The sequence below is a fragment of the Fusarium musae genome, chromosome 5, assembly GCF_019915245.1.
Source record: "Fusarium musae strain F31 chromosome 5, whole genome shotgun sequence".
Lineage (NCBI taxonomy): Eukaryota > Fungi > Ascomycota > Sordariomycetes > Hypocreales > Nectriaceae > Fusarium > Fusarium musae.
The window spans coordinates 1,758,231-1,782,230 of NC_058391.1; the positions used below are offsets into that span (position 1 = coordinate 1,758,231).

A 24,000-nucleotide genomic window follows, 5' to 3' on the forward strand; every position below is an offset into this window, starting at 1 on the left:
AAACTTCTGTGGCCCAAAGATGGAAGATAGAGCATACCAGAGTGAATACAGCATGCCACCGTTTTGGTGCCTTTCCCTTTCATCTCATCAAAACAGTCTTATTGACCAAGATCTCAGCAGGTCAGCATAAACCGGCGTCAAGTATCTTTAGCAAAAGGGCAGTCATATCAAAATATTATTTGAATTCCGAACCCTGCTACTGCGATTTGTCTTAAAGACACTGCTTGATCCAAACATCCAGTAGCATAATCAAGTCAACGCAAAGAAAATGCGGTTAATTTTGTGTCCCTGACAGGAACTCCAAACTCTTTGACAATGCCGTTAATAAAACCGATATTTGCCATTGCGCGCCTCTCATGAAAACAATAACAACAACAATAATAGAATAATCCAAGCAAAGATATCTTGATTCGCGCATGGGAATCTGCAAACGCCTCCAAACTCCATCAGCAATACCCCCCTACTAGTACATACAACCTCTCCGGCGGTCTCCAATATAAATAACAATAAGTGAGAAGCATGGCCACTTTATAACTTCGCCTTGACACCTTCTCCAGCTGTAGCCTCGAGATTGACAGTTACCTCGCCTGTCTTCTCCCCGTGGCCGAAGAAGATGACTTGCACCGTCAAATCATCACTGATAATCATTAGTAATATGCTATCCGGCACCAATATCATAACTTACCGGTATCGTCGTGAGAAAGGCGAAGGCAGCGTGAGCAAAGCGCAGACCTGTTCGTCGTTGTTGCCACCAAGGGCGTTTCGGACAAGGTGTGTAGCCACATTATTATCCTTCACGGTGAAGCGATCCTTAGCATCCGGGTCAATACCCCATTGCTGAACGCGGATAGGGGTCTTGTTGCCATCAGGTCCGGCGGTCTTGCTCTCCTCAACGGGTAATGGTGTTTTTGATGAGCCAAAGATCTTGTTCCATGCAACATCAAACTGTGAGTTGGTTCCAGACTGTCCCTGAGTCTCAATCCACTTGCCTACAAGGCCAACAACCTCTTCATTGGTAAGCATCTCCCAGAGGCCATCGGTTGCCAGGACAAGGAAATCGCCATTCTCGGGGTGGACCTTGGTGGTTGTAACGATAGGCTCGGCGGTAACATAAGGAGGAGTCTTTAAAAGAGGTGAAGGGCTGCGACCAAAGAAGTTCTCACGCAACTTCCAGGCAACATCTCTGCTCCACTTGTAGACGGCGTCTCCAAAGGCACGACTAGGCTCTAGTCCACCAAGAACACGGCCATTTCGGATGACGTTTTCCTCCCCAGGATGCTCCTTGCGCATGCGCTCAACCTCTTGAGGGTTGCTACCCGTCTGATCCTCTGATAGAGCAGTGGCTGTCCACTTTCCGTTCTGTGCCCTGCGACCAAGGACTGCGCGAGAGTCACCAGTGCATGCCACCCGCAGGAGGTTGCTGCGGCTGTCGTAAAATGATAGTAGGGCGCACGATCCTGATAGAGCGGGCTGTAGAATCTCGGCTGCGACGGTCTTGGAACCGCCCTTGAACACCTTCTCCACGCTCTTGTGGACGATCTCGTTATCAAGGTTGTTGAACCCAGTCTTGATGGCCAGATTTACTGCATCCTCAGAAGGAAGATCACCGGAAGCCTTCTTGTAGGTTTCGTTCAATTCGCGGGCGACGTAGTTAATCAGGCTTTCCCTCAAGGTTGCAGAAGTCGTCCATCCTCTATGTCGTGTGAGTCAACACGTTCTTTATAAACCGTGACACAAGCTCTATCACAAGATGAATGAATACTTACGAATGGCCATCAAAAACACCCCAAAACATCCAATCGCTGTTATCTGTCTCGACAGAAGATCTACTGGGGACTTGAACAATCTTCTCGGCGTGATCATCCTCAATTGGGTCATTACTGGGCAGCTGTACCAGGTCGTAACGTGTGACACCCTGTCCTCGGCTGACGGAAAAAGACTGTTCGAGGCGACGAAGCTTCTGCGTTGCTTGGTCGGGAGTCAACATTTCGACAATGCGACGCCCGTCGTCACTAGTTGCCTTGGAGATGGGTCCCTCGCCAACAATGGTGCCTTGTCTAAGTTCGTCGGCGCCTACTACGAGAACAGTCCGAGTCGGTAATACATCCGCTGTCTGAGTCGAGGCGAGGCTAGTCCTAGAGCCTACAGCCGAGCCGGGTGTGTCAGAGCTGTTGAGAGAGTACCAGGCGCCGTATCCGACGAGGATACTGGATACTAGCGCGACTGGCAGGCGACGAAAGTACATAGAAGACCTTAGGGGAATGGTACCCGCAGGGTTGCAGCGACCGCTTCGAGCGTGTGCGCTAGCCTTTGTTCTTGTCTGGGCGAGAGTGAAGGACGAGACGGCGAAGCCACGACGAGGAGTGTGGGAGAGAGTGCGGACGGTCGAAAGTGAGGTCGTCCTTAAGGCTCTCACTGCGGCTCGATTCATCTGGACGACGGCGGGGGAGCTTTGGGCCAGCCTGGCAGAAGATTGAAGAATTGACCTATGGTTATGAAGAAGAGGCAGAAATTTTTGATCTCTTGTTATCAAATAACAACTAAAATATCCGACGACAAAGTAGACACAGTCAAGAGGTAACAGAAGGACGGTGATAGTGTTCCAGGATGATCAAGGTGGAAGGAAGCTAGTAGTGGGTCTGCGCGCTACCTTATCGCGACCATTCCCCTCTGAGATGGTAATTATAGCCTGAGGTGAAGCTTGTAAGGTCTTGAGTGACTGCGAAGATCGGAGCTTGATGGTTTTGAATGAATACCTAGTAGGTATTTAATATTTGCATGATCTAACTTGTTTGCCTCTTCTTTTCCCATTCATACGAAACATCTGCCTAGACCTTCCACTGCGATTTATTCCGAGCTCTCTCTCACACTCTCACACTCTCACAATCTCATAGTCACGTCTTGTGTTCTTAGTCTAATCGGTCAACCCCACGTGAGCCAGTGCGATAGCAGCCGACCTGAGCTTAACTCACCTCAGTCTATAAACCGACGTCTACCGAGGCCCTCCCTCTTCACTGCTGTTTCGGAGGCTCTGCGCTGCGTGACCCCTAAGTCCTGAATAGGCAAGTCAAGCCTTGACCACGGTAGTAGTCCTGTGAGCTTTACCAACCCCGGATTGTCCTCTCACATGTTAGTGAGAACCCTTGCACACTATCACTGCCTACCTAGTAGTAACACTCTCTTGATGACATTGAAACCTCATGTCTCAGCTTCCGTGTTCAAAAACTCATTGAGTGTCTGCAGATATCAATACTTACCCAATCGTTAGCTCCTCCAATGGATCAACAGCAGGAGGCTTCATCAGCCCAAGGGTCACTCACGGGAGCTGACCGCATCAGAGCTCTGAAAGATGAAACTGCCATCTTCACTGCATTTGACACATATCCGTGGTCAAAAGATAAAAACTTTATGGTACCATTACATCACAGGATATCAGATGCTCTATAACTCGGTCACTGACATTAATCCCAGTCTGGTCTCTACGCTATTCTTGGCGAGCCAGGCCAGCAAAACCCTCAAGCATCTCTCGCAGACATGGCTATCCACGCTCGAATATTCTACTATGCTCAGCGCATTGGTGTCAACATCGACTTCAGCGCCTACAAGGCGTGGCTTGCCAGTGATCCTGACTATCAACCCCCAGATGTTCTGCCTGAGGAATATCGTCAGCGAGACGTAGCCGATGCTTCTCCAGTACCAGCCCTAGAATGGCAGAAAGCTGCACCAAAGACAGATCTATACATTGATCGGAAAGCCGCTGCGGCTCAGTCTGGCTCACAAGATCAACCAAGTTACCCAATGGGATTCGCCGAAATGATTCAACTTATCCAAGAAGGCAAGCCTGTGCCTGGTATTCGCCAGATCCCAAACACTGTTGTCAGAGATCCCGTAGGTATAAATCTGAGCGGCGACTGCGCGCCTACACTAACTTTGATACAGACTGTGAAGCCAATTGGAGCGAGAGCTGTTCCCAGAAAGCCGTGGGAAAAAGATACCGCAGTTGACATGCCTGCTCTCCCAGATCTACCAAAAGCACTTGACACAGAATTTCCCCCAGTACAAGACGATGTACCTGTTTCTTCGGCAGCTGGGGCTTCTTAGTTTTCAGAACGCCATGTATCAATATCGCATAACATCAATGGCGTTGGGAGTAGCGATCGCTGGCAAACATACACTTGATTCTGACGTTGGGTGGAACAAAATCACTGAGGTACTATAGATATGATGATGTACTATCGCAGTATACGGGAGAGGCATAAATTGTAAGATGATAAAAGCATCAATCGTTTATTAAAAGATGTTTAATAACTACCGTGACGACTCGAGTGCTATAGGGAGACGCCGAAACCCAGCATCCGCATAGAAAAACAACATACAAATTCGTGAACTCTCCCCGACCTCTAAGGGCATCCTTTCGGATCACCATCACTCATGCTCGCTGATTGACTGAAGAAGTGTGGCTCTAGTATCCCATTATTAGGCTCGTTCCCGCTCACCTTTCGAGTAGCGGCGCATGAGCGGTGGGATAAGAGAGCCAGTCCTGCGAGGGCTACTGTGGTGATTAGCATCTGCCATCTCCTCCATATTGCAAAATCGATAACCATAATGTGTCCAATGCACCCGGGCAGGCTGTAGCTAGCTGGGCGTAGGATGACGTGTGATCTGTAAATTACTTGCGTTGGGAGATGTTTCTTAAGAAAGGCCGACATATTCTGGTTTGTTGCGTGATCTTGACGAGTGGAATGATTGGTGATTCAGATAGGGTTCCTTGACACGGATGAAAAAAAGAATGAAAAGAAAACAAGGGTAGAATGGGGGAGGCTCCGCACTGCCAGCAGGCAGATGTCCTCGTCGATGGGCAAGGTGGAAAGACTTTAGCGGTAACCATTGTTGTAGCGCGGCCCAGGTCCCATGCGTCCACCCATCCCAGGGCCAGCACCAGGACCAGGACGAGTTGCGACCGCGTGGTTAGTACAAAGCATACCAACTCGAGAGCCAAACTTGGAGCCTCGTAGTGAAACCATGTGCTTTCGGATGTGGGCAGCAACGATTTCGCGATGCTGAGGAGAGGCATTGTTCAGAATCCACTGAATAAGATAGTTGCCGTATTGATCACTTGCAATGTCAATCAGTGGAATGCGAGTACGGTCGCGACGACCTTCACAGACTCGGTCCAGGTAACGACCAAGGAATTCTGCGCCTCCAATTTTGAGACACTTCTCAACGACCTTCGAAGCGAACTGGTCGGTACTGTACTCAGCGGCATAACGAATAACATGGTCAATAGCTCGACTGCGATCCGGGGGAGCACCGTGTTCACAAATATGCTGGATACACCAGTTGCCAAATTGCCCATGGGCGACGATGTCAATGTTGGCAAGGACTTCTTCGATACAAGGGCGCTGTTTGTAAGAGTTAGCTTATGACTTTGACGGCCAATGGGTGAACTTACCTTATCCTCCTCGAGGCAGTTTTCAAAAATGTTCTGCACGACAAGACTACCGGTCTCTCCCAGGGCAACCTCATGCCACATGCCCCTGAGAGCGTCATTGACAAATTTCATGATTTGTGGGGGTGACTCTGTCCAACGCAGCTCAAAAAGCTTCTGCCAGACGTGGCAGGCATAACGGTGAATGACCGTCTCAGGGATTCGCCGAAGAAGCTCGTGAACCATGATAGCCTTGAAGTTTTCAGGAACAGAGTCAAATGCCTTTTGAACGACGTGGCATCCGAAGGGATCCATAGACAGATTCAGCGTGTTGCCCCGAATGGCTTCCGCGATGTTGATGACTTGGTCAGGTGTCCCATGCTCAAAGCATCGCTGCACCAAAAAGTTGCCAAAGCGATTGATCATCAATGGATAGGCCTGGGCGACGATTGCGTCGACAATTTCGAACTTCTGGTCGGCGGTTCCGACCTTGAGCTTCTGCTGCAAGAAGATGGAAGCTTGTTGGTCGTTGTTGCAGACGATCTTGTCAACAATGTACTTCCAGTTGCAGTTTACGTTGCGATCCAAAAGACGGCGATAATTCAGCGGCTCTGTCGGAGCGAGGTAGGTCTGGTCATCGGGCGCCAACACCTGTCTCGGGTTTAGCGTTCTATGTGAGTACAACGCAGGCAAACCAACCTCATTCTTCCATCCAGAACTAGTGGTAAACTCGGAAGCGTGTGGTGAGAGAGGTGTTCCAGCAGGGTTGGGATATGGTGGGTACACACCCATAGGTCCTAATCCTTGGGGAGCATTGGACGGTGCTCCAGGCGCAGGACTTCCCATGTAGTCTGACTGATTCATGGGAGTATTAAATCCTCCTCCGTAGCCAGGTCCGAATGGTTGAGGTGAGTTAAAACGGCCCTCGAAGCGGTTTCCTCGACGCCCGTAGTTCGATCGCATCATCTCAGTATCTGGGGTCAGGCGTTCACTTCGGTATCCTTCCATCACGGGAAAAGGCGTTCCGGTAGGTTCAGAACAAGGCTGACTGAAGACACGCCCTCCGAGCCATTTTCCTGGGGTCGGTTCGATGACTGGTGCCTGGACTGTGTTGGCAAAAATTGGCTGATTGCCCCAGATCTCTCGAGTACGACTGAATGTGGAAGCGGACATGGCGTCACTGGTATCAGAGTGACTGTCGTCGGGAGGGCCCCAGGCATTCTCACGAGGGGGGTAAATTGGACCGCGGGTTCCGAAAGGGGGCACATCGGCTGTGGTTTTAACAACACGTGTCTCGGCTAGTTCTTGATCAAGCTTCGAGATTTCGTTCTGTGCCTGGGCGAGCTGCAACTTCAGACGCATTACCTCTTCGCTCTCGCTACGAGCTTCGTCCAAGGTGGCACTTGCAGGGCGTGTAGTAGGAGCTGTACTTGGGAAAGCATCGGTAGCAGGAGTGACAGGAAGAGAGTTGCTCGAAGATGCATGATCAAACGCTCTCGCATACTGGTTGGCTTCGTTCCTGAGCTTGTTGGCATCGTTTTGCTGATTCAGGGCAGATTGCTGTTCGGAGAGCTTTGCAAGGAGTTTATCCACAGGGTACACCTGATCGGTGGTCGAGCTATCATGGCTGAGTTTCATCTTCTAACACGGTCAGCAATTTGCAAGTTATACATTCTGGGCAGACGCTTGATTTCACCTTTGGAAGGCCTTGATTCGCCAACTTCGAAGTGGATAAAGCGGCGATGTTCTTCTTTACAGGAATGCTCTTGCCAGTTTCCTTCTGCGTCCCGAGTTAGCAGGTTGTCCTTGAACGTCGGCAAGAGATTTCATCAAGGGTGAACTTGATCAAAGAATGTTGATATGGGAAAAGTCTACTTACTGAGCCCGGGGCAAGTGGCAAGGGATTTGAGTTTTCAGCCTGCACATTGGCAGCGAAGATGGGGACAGTCCGTTCAGGAGAGACCCCAGTAGACCCAGCTGAAGACATAATGTCGCAACAATTTGTCCGAGCCTCGGCGAAGTGGTTTTGGTGATGTAACAGTCAAATAAGAATTGTAGATGACAGAGTGAGCTGTAGGGAACACACGATGAGATAGTGAACGAGTGTAGATGTGTCAAGTTTGTGGTCCAAGAAGGAGTTGATTGTGAAAGGAAGAGAGTGTAGAGGGAGAGTGAAGAAGAGGAAGAAAAGGAAGAGAGGATGGTGGTGAAGGAAGGGGAGGTTATTCACTGACGCAGATTTTTCCACGGGCCAAATAGGAGGGAAGTGCGGATGAAAGAAGCGTAGAAGCGGCAGGTGGCAGGTGCCAGCAGCCGACAGTTAACAGCCTAACCACCAGCGTTCCTTCCACTTTTATTACAAGTGTCAGTCGCAGCGGGCACCTGACTGACAGTGGAAGCAAATGGGGGCATATTATGGAAAACTATGCGGCTTTATAGTGGCATGACACCCTGAATTCTCGAATTCGTTGGAGCATACAGGAAGGGAAGTCAGTGTTCCGAATCGTGTACCTATGATTCAGTCTTAGGAGACAGATCGATAGGCTACGCAACACATGGCGCACATGCCGACCTACGTAAGCTCCTAACTTTGAACTTGTATCGGAGGTGCTAGGTATCATAGCTGGAAGTCCTTGCTCTAGCTAAGAGTTGATGTCAATAGGAGCTGAGGTAAGAGCGAAAGGGATAAACTAGATGCTAGTCCTCGACTGCAGGCGACACAAGTTGAGAGAAAAGGCTTATGGTCAAGGAGCTGTAGTATCAAAGAGCTCGCAGGCAACCTTGAAACAGTTTTTATTTAGCGAGCTGGTGTGTGTTTGCAAATGCATTTGTTGCTTCAGAGCAAATAATTTGTTCTTTGGCCGAGGCGTCACTGTTGGGTTATTCAGGAGTCATACGAAAGGCCTTCGAATTTGTTGGATAACTATAGTCGAACAGCCCACTAGACTGATCATCAAGAGGCATAGCACAAAGGGCAGAAATTTCGAAATATGTTTGATGTAATGGGTACTGATACAAATAATTATACATACTGCGATACATGGCCACTTGGGGATCTATTTGCTCTTCCGGCCACCTTTATCCCTCGACCAAACTTTATATGTCGTACAATTGGCGTATGGATTGTCACATCGTTCAACACTTATGATCCATGGTAAGAGGTCTTTTTGCCGCCAGGGCCAACATTGGAAATATCGTTGTCATTATTGTTTGATTTATCGCTTCTTGTGGGTGGGAGCTGTAGGATGTTAGTAGTTTCCCCCGGCATGGTACAATCGATATACCTGGAGGTCCCTTCTTCTTCTTGGGTGCACTCTTTCCTCGGAGTTTGAGCCTAGAGATCACAGGGTCAGCATTTGCACATATCCTCGAGGTTCCCAATATCTAGCTTACTCTTCAATGTACTCGAAGCGATCCTCCTCACCCTCATCCCAGGTCGCCAGTGTCGGTCCGAACTCTCGCTTTAGATCCTTGATCGTCGCTGTCTTTCGAGGATAGTAAGCCGCCATGGCCGGTCCTCTTAATCGCTGTCGTAGGACCTTGTTGCCCATGCGTACGCCTTCGGGGTTGTATGAGGTCGCGAAGACCTGGCATTGAGCCTGCAAAATGTCATTAGCTGGAGCTAAATCATGTCGTGGGCAGCCTCACCTTTACCAAGTCCAATATACGCGCTCGTGGAATACTCATCGTGGCGTCTTTGGCATCAATCGTTGCTCTTGTCAACTTTTTTGAAGCTTGACTTGACGTCTGATGTGAAGTTGAGCAAAACACTTGATTGGCCCGAGTGGAGGTCTAGTGGGTCATTCAGAGGAGTGCCTTGAGACCAGCCAAAACTCCGATACCTCCACTCCACTGAAGATATTGGGCGCCTGCTACTAAATTTACAAGTTGGAATTCGATAAATTATCACATAAAACGAGTGCTTGTGGGATTTTCTACAGGATCCGTGGTTGCGATTGGAATTTTATTTTTAATACTCATAAAGTGTTTATGAAAATTACATGTTATCAGTCACATAAGGGTCAGAAGACTTGAAATACATTGAGGAGGTAAGTTATGTGAATGCCTTGTGAAGCCAGTACCTGAAAGAGGCCGAACAGAAACTCATCTCAAATAAAGTAGTACGTATCTTGAAGTTGTCCAAGAACTTTTATCAGTTCTGGTTCAGACGTTGAGTTTTCTGCCGGCTGAGAACTCTCATAGCTGAATTGTGGGTCTCGTCTCTCAGATTTGATGAAACATCGAAAAGCACAGGACTTCCATTATATTTTTTTATTCGCGTCGCATCATAACAAGAATCAATAATGTCTAAAAGGCCAAACCAAGATGATCACTGCGAAGAGGATGAGCCACGCAAGCGCGTGCAACTTGATTCAGAGAAAGCTCCTCTGACTGGTACTATTGCTACTGTCGCGCCTGGGGTGTCGCGCTGGACCGTGGCAGACATCGCTCCATGCCTACCACCTCTGCCACCGATAAGCCCAGAACTAGAGGAGCAAGTTTTCAGGCATCCTGGGCTGGGAGTGCCCAACTATGAAAGGCTGGAGTGGTATGGTGATGCGGCCCTCGAAATGATATCCACAGAGCTTGTCTTTGAAACTTTTGACTACCTACCCACCGGACGAAGTAGTCAGCTTCGTGAACAACTGGTCCGCAATATCACTCTCGCGGATTATTATCGACAGTACGGCATGCAATATAAAACAAAGGTTCCCATGGATATGGGCTCAATGGTGGATTTGATACATCGAAGCGGGAGAGACAAGGAAACGATCAAGATCCAAGGCGACGTTTTCGAAGCATACGTTGGAGCAGTTGTGAAATCGGATCCCCGGCAAGGGGCCGCAAATGCCGTAGCTTGGCTCAAAGCACTCTGGGCTCAGACAATCAAGGACCAAATCAAGCAAGCAGAGCAGCATCGAAAAAACGCTTTGAAAGGCCAGCGATTTCTGGCTCGATCTTCTGCGACTACAGCACCCACAAAACAGACAGTCACTACACAAGCCAAACCGACCGCGGATCCCAAGGCGTCTGCGTCAAACAAAGAGCGCCTTTCTCGAGCAATCGTCGTCAGAGGTATCAAACTTCGTTACGAAGACATGCCTTGCAATAAGAAGGATAAGAACCTCAATCTCCCCTTGTTTACTGTTGGCGTCTATCTGGATGGGTGGGGAGAGGCCGGGAAGCTGCTAGGTTTTGGGACAGCTCTCGGGAAGAAAGAAGCTGGCGAGAAGGCAGCGAAGTCTGTCTTGGACAACAGGAAGCAATTGAAGGTCTATGAAGCTAAGAAAGAGGCTTGGATAAAGGAAGCGCAGGAAAAAGGAGCCAGTTGCTCAGGCATAATGCTGGATGACAGTGTTCTGGAAACATGAAACCGAGTCACGATGAGATTATGAATGCATTGCATAAGGTAGTTCCTCAAATCATACAGTAATTGCCAGTACATAATGAATAACTCCATGAATACAGAAATATATATATGATAAAAGCGGTAATATTCAAGCCAGCGAATGTCTAGTCTCTAATCGGTTGGCGATCAACTCTAACTAGTAGTTGTTTTATGCTGTTATGATCACGAAATCAGGCCGAGCTCTTGGGCAAGAGGACCCTTTCCCATGTGAAATGACCCCAGGCCCACCTAGACACAGGAGGGTATCGAGGGGAAGCTAAGGCGGTTTACCTTAAGGTACCCCTGGGGAATCCTTTTCTAGTGGAGCCGGCCCTGAAAGCACATCCCCCGTGGCCGTGTTGGCGAGCCGTGAAGTGCGCCGAGGTCAAACATTTGCCGATAAACGGGCCTCCGCATGCTTTAGGAGCAGATCTATCATCATCATCATCATCCAATTGCTTCTGATCGCATTAACTCATCTTAGTTCCAATGACCCTCTTATTTTCTATCCTAATGGAGTCATAATACACGACGACTAGACCTTTTTCATTGCCTTCTTCGTGTAAACTAATTATTTCTCTCTTTATTTCTTCCAATACACCCGTCACTTTACAATCAATTGCGAGCTTATTATTCTCCTTTCTATCCGGGACCTTTCTCTGTGGGGTTCCGTTATCTCGGCCAACAAGCCGCGGTCCGGACGGCTCCAGGTCCGATAAAGGACCCCAGGTCGAAGATTGAGCTTGAGCTCGACGCCATCGCCACCACCTCTGTCGGCCGCAATTTGCGAGTCGCGAGCCATCTTTCTTTCATAAAACATAATCGCCAATATGGCAGACTCAGTAGGTATGTTGCATTCTTCAATTTGCCCCTAATTTGCTGTACCACGGTGGCTGACGTGATGATACAGATCGCGTGTTTGTACACGCTCTCAATACTGTCAAAAAGATACCCAAGACTGGCGCATCGAGACCACCTCCAACCGATCGACTCCGGCTATATGGACTTTATAAGCAGGCTATGGAGGGTGATGTCGATGGTGTAATGGAACGTCCAACAGCCGCCTCCGGAATGGCTTCCGACGACCTACAGCGCGAAAAGGACAAATGGGATGCATGGAATCTGCAAAAAGGACTTAGCCGAACAGAATCCAAGAGAAGGTATATCGAGGCGCTGATAGATACGATGCATCGATATGCGACCACGCCGTAAGCGATCTCCTGAAGCCCAGCCTGGGCCACCGTACGATCGAGTTACACTAACACAGTTTCCCAGGGATGCCGAAGAACTTGTGTCAGAACTCGAATTTGTCTGGAATCAGATCAAGAACAACAGCCCAAGCTCATCATTATCGTCGCCACGAGCGAATCGATCGGCCGGTGCATCCCAACCATACGAAGACGCTGCGCAAGGAAGCGATGCCGAAGGCCCTATGAAGGAGATCAGACCAATGAGCGAGTACGACGAAGCGGAACTCCGGTCCCAGAAGCAGCTAGAACTCGAGGACGACGATATCGATGGTACGCAAAACCACGATCGAGTTAGTGGCCGGTGGCAGCAAAAGGTTGAGCGTGCCCTGACGACCATGTCTGCCGAGGTAGCTGCTTTACGAGAACAAATCACAACAGGTCGAGAGTGGCGGGCAAAGAAGGAGCGCAGCTTACCAGCTTGGGTGAAGTGGTTTGCCTGGGTGGTAGTGAAGCATCTGTTCACCGACTTGGTTATTCTGACTGTCGTGTTATTATGGTTAAGAAAGCGCAAGGACCGTCGCCTGGAAGATCTGGTTAGGGCAGCTGTCAGGCTTGTTAGGGAATATGTTCGAAATGTGTTGCCTTCTCGAGGGTGATGGTTTGGCTGTGTACGATCCGGTGACAGCACTTCTCGAGGTCATTCAGCATGGTAACGATGATCAGGCAGCCGTATATCACCAGGGCACAACACTACCTCTCACCATATTGGGTGCCTAGTTGACATGGCTCTGTCGAACTGGCATGCTAACTTTGCATATGCTTGGCCACGAAATGCACACAAGTCAAGCCCGGGAATGAATAAGGGGCCCCCAGTAGACTCTCTGTCGGGCTACTAAATGATTATTGCTCTCGGTGTATAATCATAAGTATCAGGCGCTTCATGGAGTATGGGGTTTATCATTGTATTTGTAACAAGAGAAGCGTGGTCATTTTGTATTTTGGAGTATGTATCAGGTAGATATTGGCATACATTGGATGTGGCACCTGTTGTAGAAATTCCCCAGCCATTTATCAATATCAGTTGAGACGTTGTTTCATGATGACTGAAAATTGTTTAAGCCAAAGAGAAAAGAAAGGAAAATAAGACTCAGATCAACAGACGGTGTCCGTACCTTATTTTTACCTTCACTTTCGTTAGATACCTAAGGTTGCCTGCCTGTCAGATGCAGGTGCAATCACAATACAACAAACCCTCCAATATTCGCCCGCCAAACCCACCCACTCACCTCCAGCATCATCAGCCTCAGTGCAACACCAACTGCACAAACAGCCACGAAGTTTGCCATGTCTCATCCGCCATTCCACTAAAAACTCTTAAAACAAAAGCCATGGCGCAACCTCCTCGACCCATCCCGACCTTTGACCCTCTGCTGGGGGTCTCAGACCCTGAAGGCCATCCCATCATCCCAAGGCTGGTGTCATGCGCTTCAGCCATTTTCTGCCCTATCGGCGAAGACGACAGACTCAAGGATCCTCTCAGCTCTTCCTCACTCACCAAGCTTGACTGCCTGCAGAAACAGCTGGATGCTCTGAATACTCACTCGGTCAAAGACCGAGAGAATTTCCTCGCCCTCGCTGTTCGCGAGCGTGAACGCATCTTCCAGGAAGGGCGCCGCTTTCAAGCCCTTGAAGAGCTGCAAGGCGGCCAGGTAAAGCCAGACGTGCCGCTCGGCCTTACATCCCAGGAACTCGGCATCATGGTCGCAAACATGGAGGCCCCAGCAAGGCCGGGTATCCCAAACACAGAGAAGATCCCACCACCAAACCTTGACTCTTCTAATGCTCGATCATTGCGTGAGCGCCAAGCTTACGAGCAGATGCGTAGTGTGGCTCATTTCTCGCAGATGGCCGCGCATCGTGAGGCTGAAATCAACCGTCGCCGCGAGTCCCTCGAGGCAGATATCAAAAAGGAGCAGCTTAGACAAGACCAGGAGCGTCGAGTCAACTAGAATTCGGCTCGTTCACCTGGACAACAGCATGCCACACCTCAAAGCATCAAGTATGTCAATGGGGCATCAGAAGTCAACCACGACAAGGAGATGTACATGTTCCTCACGAACCCGAATCGCAAGCGAAAGCTGCCATGATGAATCATTTGACAATGTGCACGTCGTAGTGAAGGAATTAGGTATTCAACTCATCTACCTTCAGCCTCCGTCCGACGTCCTATATGTACAGATGCTACGAACTTCCCGGACGCATAAAAACAAAGCAAATATTTCTATTCTTTTGCAACCACCACCTCATACGCCGTACTCGACCTGGCCCATGGGCTTATCCTCCTCCATGCCAGGAGCCATAAAGTTTGTCCTAGGGTCACCCGTAGCCTTAGCCGCTGAGCAGCGAGCCATTGTGGGAGAGCTAGACATAATGTTAATAGGGAAATTCTCTAAATTATGAATCGATTTCACATACCTTCGTGAGATAACATCGGTGAAGTAAAAGTTGTCGATAACCTTCTTGAGAGGTGTTCCAGTGACCTGGGCACCCTTATTCTGGTCGACGAGCTGGACCTTGCTCAGAGCAGGGAGAGCGACGGGCTCGACAACGTCATAAGCAGCCAGAGCAGGGCTGATTTCAACCATGCGGTCTCGGACCATGGCAACATCGTCATAAGGTAGAGGAGCGCCAAGGAACTCACTGGCAGCTCGGAGAATCTTCCAGTCAGTTCGAGATGCACCGGGGAGGGAGGTAGCAGCTCGTGTCATCTGGACACGGCCTTCAGTGTTGATGTAGGTACCAGCCTTCTCAGTATAGGCAGCGCCGGGAAGGACAATGTCAGCAATCTGAGCACCCTTGTCACCGTGGTGACCCTGGTAGACAACAAAAGCGTCCTTAGGGATATCCGCCTCGTTCACCTCATCAGCTCCAAGGAGCCACACGAACTTGGGCTTGGTCTGGGCAACCTCAGCAGAGGGAGTGGTGAAGCCAACCTCAAAAGCACCAGCACGAGAAGCCTCACGCTGGAGGACGTTGTAGCCCTGCCACTCCTCAGTTCGGAAGTTAGAAGCATGCTTATCAACGAAAGCACCAATGGTCTCGTAGTATGCCTTGGCATCCGCGTGGTCAGTAACACCAGAGCCAACAATAATCATAGGTCGCTTGGCGTTCTTAAGAGTCTCTCCGAAGGGACCAGAGAGAGCGGATTTGAGAGCAGCGTGGTCGGTACCAAAGTGCTCGAACTCGAATGTGGAGTCCCATGTCTCGCCAACAACACCAATCTCAAGGTCGGATCGGAGCCACTGCTTTCGGATACGGGCATTGAGAACGGCAGCCTCATGTCGAGGGTTGCTGCCGACAATTAGGATTGCATCAGCCTCCTCGATACCCCAGATCTGAGAGTTGAAAAGGAAGTTGGATCGGACATCGACACCGTGGGCAATAGGCTGGCTGCCGGTAGGGGTATCGAGAGCCAGGTTCTCAGAGCCAAGCTTGTTAGCCATGTCCTTGGCGACAACCAGAGACTCGACCTCAGTAAGAGCACCAGCAATAACCTTGAACTCGTTACCATGAGGGTTCTTAATCTGATAAGCACGGCCAATCTCAGTGAGAGCCTCCTCCCAATCAGCAGGCTCGAAGCGGCCCTCACGGCGGACCAGAGGCATGGTCAGTCGCTGAGTCTTGAGGCCGTCACAGGCAAATCGGGTCTTGTCGTTGATCCACTCCTCGTTCACATCGTCGTTAAGTCGGGGCAGAATTCGCATGACCTCGAGACCACGGGAGTCGACACGGATGTTGGAACCAAGACCATCGAGAACGTCGATAGACTCGGTGTGCTTCAGCTCCCAAGGACGAGCTCGGAAAGCGTATGGCTTCGACGTGAGAGCACCAACGGGGCAGAGGTCGATAACGTTGCCAGACATCTCGGAGTCCAGGTTCTTCTCGAGGTAGGTGCCAATCTGAATATCGTTACCACGGCCAGTAGAGCCCATCTCCGGAGCTCCGGCAATATCGTTGGAGAAACGAATACATCGGGTGCAGTGAATGCATCGGTTCATCGAAGTCTTGATCAGGGGGCCAATGTTCTTGTCCTCGACGGCTCGCTTGCCGCCAATCTCGTGGAATCGGCCTCGGTCGGCTCCGTAACGCATAGACTGGTCTTGGAGATCACACTCACCACCCTGATCACAAACAGGACAGTCGAGGGGATGGTTAGCCAGCAAAAACTCCATGACACCTTCTCGGGCCTTATGGGTCAGAGGAGAGTTGGTCTTGACAACCATTCCGGGCTGTACGGGCCAAGCACAAGAGGCAACGGGCTTCGGGGCCCTCTCAACCTCCACCAGACACATTCGGCAGTTACCGGCAATCATAAGCTTCCTGAAGCATTGTCAGCGATGAATCGATCGTGGGAGGATTCGAGGGTATCGTACTCGTGGTAGCAGTATCTAGAGATAGTTAGCTAGGCTATTCAAACTTGGCACGAACCATCTTGACATACCGAGGGACTGTTGATCCCGCCTTCTCGCAGGCTTGAATAAGAGCAGAACCAGCTAGAATTCCGTCAGTAAACACCCATGAACACATCCGGACAACCCATCATACCTTCAATCGAGACCTTCTTTCCATCTAGTACCAAGGTTAGCCTCTATATCGTCGTCAATGGCTCTATGCACAAAGATGCTCACCAATTGTCAGCTCCACCTCGGCCGGGCGCTGGCTTGTCGTCGCGAAGGTTCGCGAGACATTGACCGCCCGCCGGCTCGTCCGCCAAGCCGAACGTGCTAGAGTATTTCGGAGCATCGTGTCGCCTTGACGGAGGGAAGATGAAAAGGGTTGCAGGGTCGCTGGCGGCGAATATATGCTCAGTCGTTGACGTCTTGAAAGGGAACCTGCTGTTCGGGTGATGGATTTAGTGGCGCTAGTCCGCGATTAATTTACGTTAATGCTCATTGGCCAGTGTCGTTTTCTGTTTGCCTCAGGCCACAGCTCTGGATCCTACCTCATATTTTGCAATTTGCAGCTGGAGCTTTTTGAATTTTTCTTCTTCTACCAAATTAATTGTACACGGGCACACTTTATTGTAGGTGAGCTTGCGCAACAGATCTGCTCCGGCAGAGCTGTTGCTTCAGTCGAGTCTTCCTCTATCTTGTGCTCAAGATTGATATTCACGCCGTTTATGGAAGCATGGGAGAGTAACCAATCTCCATGACCGCTGCCTCTTACCGCCGGTCGTTACATACCACCAAGTCCAACCAATACTTAGAGTAGTTGTAGATCTTGCATGAACCGAAAAGTGTACGTGTCTCCATTTTGGGTCTATGTGGTCATCTATGAACTGCAGCTGCATTGCATGGCCCGCTCGGTTTTCGGAGGGTCATCTGTCCATCGGAGCTCCTCATCCTTATCGCCATTATACGTCTTTCCATCGAATGTCTCGCCATCCCAGCGATCTTCAAATGGATTGAGAGACATATGCATGACGCGATTCAACACATCTCGCTCACCGTCCTTCTCAACGCGTTGGATGAGCTCATCAAGGATCCAACCGCGAGGAACGAAGTTGGGGTTCACTCGCTTCATCGCCTCGATTCTGTCACTGTCTGTAGATTCTGAGACGTCCCCTCCCTCGTCCTTCCAATCTTCGATGATACGCTCGCGCCAGCTTTCAAGCCAGATCGCGAGACGCGCTCTGGCATCCACTTCGGAAACAGTCGTTGGGGGCCCTTCTTTGTGGAAGAAGACAGACGCCTTCTCGTTACGTGCTTCTCCCGTGGCGATATCCTGCAACTTGATCTTGCTGAGACGACGAAAGAAGTGGTGAAAGTCAAGTTCCAGGGCCTCCAAAGTGTCGAGAGCCTCACTGAAGAGGATATCAAAGTCAGAATCCTTGTGCGTCTTGAGACCCAGACGAGCAGTCATGAGTCGTTTGTACTCCGCGAGGAACACTGCCTTGTACTCTTCTCCAGCCTGTGTAATGAGCTTCTCGGCCCTTGCCACTACTTCAGCCTCTTGCTCTTTGGTAACGCCTTCGTTAACAAAAGTTGAATCGTCAACATTGGCGCCTGCGCCCATCAGTTCACCGACCGCCTCGCCAAAGCGAACGAGGTTCCACCAGATTATGGTGGGTTGGTTTCTGTAACTATAACGAAGGGTGTAATCATCATGGTTGGGTGTATATGCAGGATCAAAATTGTCCATGAAAGCAAATGGACCAAAGTCTATTGATAGACCGTAGATCGACGTGTTATCGGTGTTCTGTTATGGGTCAGCAGGTTTCTATCTCGAAGTTTGAGCGACTTACCAAAACACCATTCATAAACCCATACGCTTGCCAGTGGGCGACCACTTTGGCATTGCGCCGTACAACTTCGCGATATAATCTCGTAAATCTGTTCTCTTCAGAACCATTATCTCCTTCAATAGTCTCAGAAGAAACGCCACGCTTGGGGTCCAGTGATTTAACAGGCTCATCGGGGTCTTCAAGTCGACCTGGCAGCTTATCCCAGCCACCAAATACATCGTTGGCGATGTATGTGGCCAGTTGTCTAATAAGCTTACGGTCTCCTCTAGCTCGAAGGATATCGAAGTTACCAAGACGCAACCACGACTGTGCAAAGCGCAGAACGATGGCGCCCGGCTCGATAGTCTCTCGACGAACCTTTGAGTCTGGCAGAAGCGTAAGTGATAGAGCTCTGGTAGTTGGGATCTTGAGGGCATTGAGTGCTTCCGAGACAATGAACTCTCGGATACTGGATCGTAGGACAGCCTTTCCATCAGCGAACCGTGAGTAGGGTGTCATGCCAGCACCCTTGAGTTGAAGCTCATAGCGCTCACCAGAGGCAGGGTTGGTGGTCTCAAAAAGAGAAATAGCTCTGCCATCACCCAGTTGACCAGCCCATTGTCCGAATTGGAAGCCTCCGTAGCATTGAGCCCAGGGATATCCGCCCTCGAGCTTCTCTTCATCCCAGCCATATAACTTGTTCCCAGCTACCAGTTGTCTAAAGTCATCGGTAGACTCTTCACCAGACTTGATTCCCAAATCGCGCAACGCAGCTGGGCTAATGGCCAGGAGCTCCGGATCCTTCTGCTCGGCTGGCCGGACCCATGTGTATACGGCATTGCGAACTTGACGAGGTGTAATCTGATCTCGAGGAGTTTTGTGGGAGTCGGCAGGCGTTGGGAAGATGGAATCGGCGGGAAGAGATTCGGTAAAACGCCATGACTTGGGAAGATCCGCAAGTGCCGCGCCTTCGTAGCTAGACGCCGACGATGATGCGCCATTGCCGTTAGAAATATGGGCAGCCATTTGCTTGAGTCTTGGTAGATGTGATGCTGGTGGTGAGCGCGGGACAGCTCTACGTAGGACGTTGCGGCAGAGCATCAACGGCGGGACGATATGCTTAGGGAAGAGATGGGTTTATAAGGAATGTGTAAGTATTTGGAATCATTTATGTAGACATCAAGGAAGGCGACATTTCAATGGTCCATGGCGATGTGACAGTGTTTGGCTGACAAAAGTGGCAATTACTGACGGTTATCCTCGTTTATCTTGACATCACCTCTAACTAGTTTCCGCTCCGGGGTCTCGGTGCCGCCCCGCGATCCAGATCCAGTTGACTCTTCGGTAAAGCAGGCCCCGGTCATTCGGACGCATGTAAGACGGAACCGGGCCGCCATTCAACTTCATTTACATGATATGTATAAGAGGGTATGTGGAATCAAAAAGATTACGATAAATCAATCAAGTTCAAGGACTTGCATTGGCCGATCACTGGACCGGTCCCAAGTTGGGAGGCTACCCTGTATCTTCTGCTAGTTACCAAAATGGTGTAATTAGAACGACATGGACATTGCTCTGTTGTTCATAGCACATCAGAATCGAAACACGAACTAAAAGACGTCTCAGTTGGTGGCTACCACTCGTAATCAGTCCCAACGGGCTTTGATTCTACGAGCGAATAGACCTTGTTTCATCATTGACGCCCCTAAGGTGTTCGGGTCATCAGTGTAGAAACGCCTCTCTATCGAATTCCTAACCCCCCCGATCAAACTCTTCAAATGGCGTGAAAGAGATATTGTCAGAGACCAAGTCCTACTTTTTATATATATCCCGTCCGCAAACTCAAACAACCGAGAGGTACTTTAGATATCGGAACCTCCCATCGGAGTTAAGGCCTAAATTTAGGAGCTTTTCGAGAGACATCTTGATCATCATATTGACTGTAACTCGCCCAGCTAAATCAAGCCACTATTACGAATTATATCTATCTGACACGGAACGACAAACAGACCACTACGTCCTCTTCTAGGACCTATCGTTCTCATCAAACTTGTTCCTCCAGAACCCACGGAAATGCTTCTTGGCACCAAGTCGAGAGATCTCTGCAATCTCATCCTGTGTCAACTTGAATTTAGGTAGCTTAGCCAAGTATCCCTCGAGTCGCTCAACCTTGTTGCTTGTTGTAAGCGCAATGATGTCCTGGTCAATGACCCATCGAAGTCCGACTTCACTTTCTGTCACGCCGTACTTCTCGGCCAACTTTGTGTAGAAAGGGTCTACAGGTCCGCCCTTAGCAGTGACAATAGGAGTAAGGGGGCCGTAAGCAGAAACAGCAATGTTGTGCTTCTTGTGAAAGTCAACAAGATCGCCGTGCTGGAGATACGGGTGGTACTCAATCTGGTTGATAGCAGGCTTGATCTTGGCGGTCTTGAGAACAGCCTCAAGGTGCGACTGGAGGAAATTGGAAACACCAATAGACTTGGCCTTGCCAGATTCCTTGATCTGCTCTAGCTCGGCCCAACGCTGCTGCAGGTCCTCATCGGTCTCGGCAAACCAAGGGCCGTGAATCAAGTAGAGATCCACATACTCCAGACCCAGCTTCTGGAGAGAAACATTGAAAGAGTCAATAGCAGAGCCCTTCTTCTCAGCAGGGATCTTGGTGGTGACATAGAGCTGTTCCCGAGGAACACCACCAGCCTTGATGGCTTGCCCAAGCTCCTCTTCGTTGCCATAGACTGTAGTTTTGTTAGATGTGGTCACAGCTTGATACTCTGTTCTGCTCACCTTCGGCACCGTCCAGATGGCGATATCCAGTCTTGATAGCCTTGGTAGTGATGTCAACTACATGCTGGTCGAGTCCACTCTGGGGATCTTTCTTGTACTGAGCTGTTCCCAGACCGAAAGCTAGCTAATGATTGTGAGTAATGTTCCGTATCGAGGATGATTTGGCCTGTTGATGGCTCTCTCGGAATCCAAGAGGATAAACTTACAACCGGAATCTCATTGCCGTCATTGAGTTTGTAGGTGGGGACATCCTTTGTAGCGACACTGCCCATTTTGGCGGTATTTCACAGTCTTGTTGCGTGAGGAATGTGTTTCAAGTATGAATTAATTAAATCTTCAGAAGTTCAGAGTCTAGAGCGAGAAACTTGATGTGAAGAAGAGTGATTGCCGCGGATAGCGTGTACATTGCCGTATTGGTTTAAATAGGTGGTTCCCCTTCCTTGTACTGATACCTACTACCTAGTCTACTTGATCTCCTCCCCCACCCTCGGCTTTGATATGGCGATTTACGGCGGGACAATTCCGTGATTTATAACGATATGTATGAGGACGGGGTAAAGAGGAGGTGAACCACTACGCAGTGACTATTGCCGTATTATTAGTATGAAGTGGGTTGTAGAATTGACGCAATTGTAACCATCAGTAGCGAGACCAGACGTCTAAGAGATTGATCTAGATCTGGCTGGTCACACTCGACAGTAAATGAGGAAGCATTCGACCCTTGTTCTGAGATGCTCTCGAGAGACATATTTCATATGTTAATAATGTTCCAATTTCAAAACACTTACAAGTCATTAGATACTTATTGCTGGTATGTGTTCTTGATCCTGCCCACCTTGGGCGACTACGCTTTACTTTGAGTTACGCTAGGTTAGTTTATGTCACTGTAATGCTGCGTATGCTCAATACAGAAAAGTCGGCGGCACTTCATTGCATCAATGACGACTGAATGTGTACGAAAGGCATGACCTTATTTGTTCATGGTCCGTCTTGCAACTTGGTATCCATGCTACGAAGGTAAACTATACGTATATAATGGTGGTTTGCCGATACCGGCCGCGCAACAACCAACAAATGAAATATGTATACATTAAATTAATAAACTTTGGAGAACACAATACACACCGCTGTCCCGGCCAACTGTCATCAACCATAATTCAAAGCTCATCGTCAGATTCAGTGTCACTCCCTGCAGGAGCGGGTACAGGTGCAGCCTTTGTCGACTTCTTTGTCTCGAACGGCAGAGCTCGCGGTGGCGGCGGTCTCTCGCTCTCCTTGGAAGCAGTCTTGTCCCGTGAAACAGTGTCTGGTGCCTTGTTTTGCTGATGTGGTCTTGAGTCGAGGACATCGTCATCTTCGTCGTCGCTATCACCAGATGCCGTCGCTTCTGTGGTGTTCCCGGGATCCGTATCCACGGCCTCCTGCTTAGGGTCGACACTCATCGTGTCAACAGCATCATCGTCCTCTGATTCTTCAAGTCTTTTTGATGCGGGAGCCTTTCTTTTTGACGCCCTTGACTTGCCAACTTGGCGAGTAGGCTTCTTTGGTTTCGGTTGCTGAACCGAGTCTTCCACAGCCTGGGAACGCTGAAATTGGCCCGTTATGCTTGGATTTGTTGATAGTATATTTAATGCTTGCTGCTGTTCGCGAATTTTGACCTTCTTCTCGTTTAGGAGATCCCTGAACTTCCTGAGCAACGCTATTTCATCCTCTTCTTTCGCTTTGATTAACTCTTCCAGCTGTAACTGGAGCTGAGCCACAACAGCCTCCGACTCGGAGGATTTTACCGACAGGTCTGCCGCAGTTTGTTTACTTGAGGCAGAGGCCTCGACCGCTGCACCACACCAATCGAATAACTCAATGGCCTCATCTGGATCATGATTGAGGGTGATCGAGCCCAGACGTTGCTAAGAGGGTTAGTAAAAAGACCATGTTTTAGAATGGCATCATGGTCTTACAGTGATACCCTGTATGTCCTTTCGAATGGTGATTGAGATGGACTTTTCGCTCTGGACCGTGGCTGTGGCTTGAATATCCAGAAGGGGTTCCTGCTGAAACAATTCTTCGAGAATCCGCTGCCATTCGCTGTCTGAAGCAGGGCAATTCTGCACACGGAGAGACACGACCCTATCATGTTTCACTATCGACAAAGTCAGATTCAGGGATCGAAAGGGTGATCACGTTCGCGCCAGTGCTGGAGATTGCAGAGACAAGGCTTCTCCCAGATTGCGCTGTTAGAGGGAGAGTAACGGAATGACTTACGGGATGCGACATAAGGTTCCTCTCCTTCAGTGCCCACCAGCTTCAAATCAAGCCGTTTCGAACCATTGGGCGTGGCTTGTAAAAGGACAAAGGAGGATTTGTCGTCACTCCGGGGGAACTTGAGGACTCGAGCTCGAGAAGCCATTGGACAAGATAGGTCCCGGTAGAAAGGGTCCAGTGAGACTCGTGTGGTTGTCAGACCTACTTGGGGTTCAGATCAAGGCCGGTGGAATGACGCCAGATGATGGGGCGCCACGAGAAGAATATTTGATGGAGCGTTCTAACTCCCTTGTCAAAGAAGCAAGTGAGACACGGTATACGGGCCGAGGAGATCAGCGTTTGAAAGCTGGCTTGTTTGAGGAATGGGGGCTTTGAATCAAGTGTCAAAGCACATACGGTATGCGTTTGGAGCTATATATGCGGTCTTGGCGAGATTCGAGCGTCGAGGGAATGTCTGAGGGAATGTCTTATTATAGAAGAGACAAGAATGAAAGAAAGAACCACGATTTTGACGAGAGCATTATATAGAGAACCTCAGACTGGGTATCGGGTTCGCTCTGTCAGCTTCTTTGTTGTTGTGTAAGATTGTGGTGCTGGTTGTGCTTGGACCATTTCTCCTTGAGCGATGTGTGAAGCTCTGCTTATTTTTTTTTCAAGTATATAG

The 24,000-nt window shown here is 49.5% G+C and overlaps 11 protein-coding genes across 11 annotated transcripts; 4 read left to right on the plus strand and 7 right to left on the minus strand.

The window, feature by feature from the left end:
* Positions 1-528: 528 nt before the first annotated feature.
* Positions 529-2,431, minus strand: J7337_006932 (uncharacterized protein; the record flags this gene model as incomplete). The annotated part of the gene is made up of 3 exons (XM_044824591.1): positions 529-637; positions 686-1,693; positions 1,767-2,431. The coding sequence occupies 3 exons, from the start codon at positions 2,429-2,431 to the stop codon at positions 529-531; spliced, it is 1,782 nt and encodes a 593-aa protein (XP_044680248.1).
* An 845-nt stretch (positions 2,432-3,276) lies between these two features.
* Positions 3,277-4,101, plus strand: J7337_006933 (uncharacterized protein; the record flags this gene model as incomplete). Its single annotated transcript, XM_044824592.1, has 3 exons — positions 3,277-3,411; positions 3,472-3,888; positions 3,940-4,101. The coding sequence occupies 3 exons, from the start codon at positions 3,277-3,279 to the stop codon at positions 4,099-4,101; spliced, it is 714 nt and encodes a 237-aa protein (XP_044680249.1).
* A 773-nt stretch (positions 4,102-4,874) lies between these two features.
* On the minus strand, positions 4,875-7,415 carry J7337_006934 (uncharacterized protein; the record flags this gene model as incomplete). Its single annotated transcript, XM_044824593.1, has 4 exons — positions 4,875-5,402; positions 5,453-7,030; positions 7,125-7,208; positions 7,308-7,415. 4 exons carry the CDS (start codon positions 7,413-7,415, stop codon positions 4,875-4,877), a joined length of 2,298 nt encoding a protein of 765 aa, XP_044680250.1.
* Positions 7,416-8,643: 1,228 nt separating this feature from the next.
* Positions 8,644-9,115, minus strand: J7337_006935 (uncharacterized protein; the record flags this gene model as incomplete). Its single annotated transcript, XM_044824594.1, has 4 exons — positions 8,644-8,666; positions 8,713-8,762; positions 8,822-9,027; positions 9,077-9,115. The coding sequence occupies 4 exons, from the start codon at positions 9,113-9,115 to the stop codon at positions 8,644-8,646; spliced, it is 318 nt and encodes a 105-aa protein (XP_044680251.1).
* Positions 9,116-9,732: 617 nt separating this feature from the next.
* On the plus strand, positions 9,733-10,800 carry J7337_006936 (uncharacterized protein; the record flags this gene model as incomplete). Its single annotated transcript, XM_044824595.1, has 1 exon — positions 9,733-10,800. The coding sequence occupies one exon, from the start codon at positions 9,733-9,735 to the stop codon at positions 10,798-10,800; it is 1,068 nt and encodes a 355-aa protein (XP_044680252.1).
* Positions 10,801-11,647: 847 nt separating this feature from the next.
* On the plus strand, positions 11,648-12,663 carry ATG37 (Autophagy protein 37; the record flags this gene model as incomplete). The annotated part of the gene is made up of 3 exons (XM_044824596.1): positions 11,648-11,663; positions 11,728-12,025; positions 12,093-12,663. The coding sequence occupies 3 exons, from the start codon at positions 11,648-11,650 to the stop codon at positions 12,661-12,663; spliced, it is 885 nt and encodes a 294-aa protein (XP_044680253.1).
* Positions 12,664-13,395: 732 nt separating this feature from the next.
* J7337_006938 (uncharacterized protein) lies at positions 13,396-14,016 on the plus strand (the record flags this gene model as incomplete). The annotated part of the gene is made up of 1 exon (XM_044824597.1): positions 13,396-14,016. The coding sequence occupies one exon, from the start codon at positions 13,396-13,398 to the stop codon at positions 14,014-14,016; it is 621 nt and encodes a 206-aa protein (XP_044680254.1).
* A 294-nt stretch (positions 14,017-14,310) lies between these two features.
* NUO78 (NADH dehydrogenase (ubiquinone) 78K chain precursor, 5-prime end) lies at positions 14,311-16,810 on the minus strand (the record flags this gene model as incomplete). The annotated part of the gene is made up of 6 exons (XM_044824598.1): positions 14,311-14,428; positions 14,483-16,387; positions 16,441-16,455; positions 16,509-16,560; positions 16,613-16,636; positions 16,696-16,810. 6 exons carry the CDS (start codon positions 16,808-16,810, stop codon positions 14,311-14,313), a joined length of 2,229 nt encoding a protein of 742 aa, XP_044680255.1.
* A 528-nt stretch (positions 16,811-17,338) lies between these two features.
* J7337_006940 (uncharacterized protein) lies at positions 17,339-19,316 on the minus strand (the record flags this gene model as incomplete). The annotated part of the gene is made up of 2 exons (XM_044824599.1): positions 17,339-18,265; positions 18,312-19,316. 2 exons carry the CDS (start codon positions 19,314-19,316, stop codon positions 17,339-17,341), a joined length of 1,932 nt encoding a protein of 643 aa, XP_044680256.1.
* A 999-nt stretch (positions 19,317-20,315) lies between these two features.
* On the minus strand, positions 20,316-21,346 carry J7337_006941 (uncharacterized protein; the record flags this gene model as incomplete). Its single annotated transcript, XM_044824600.1, has 3 exons — positions 20,316-21,025; positions 21,075-21,198; positions 21,281-21,346. 3 exons carry the CDS (start codon positions 21,344-21,346, stop codon positions 20,316-20,318), a joined length of 900 nt encoding a protein of 299 aa, XP_044680257.1.
* Positions 21,347-22,231: 885 nt separating this feature from the next.
* J7337_006942 (uncharacterized protein) lies at positions 22,232-23,481 on the minus strand (the record flags this gene model as incomplete). The annotated part of the gene is made up of 3 exons (XM_044824601.1): positions 22,232-22,981; positions 23,033-23,214; positions 23,337-23,481. 3 exons carry the CDS (start codon positions 23,479-23,481, stop codon positions 22,232-22,234), a joined length of 1,077 nt encoding a protein of 358 aa, XP_044680258.1.
* Between the last annotated feature and the right edge of the window lie 519 nt (positions 23,482-24,000).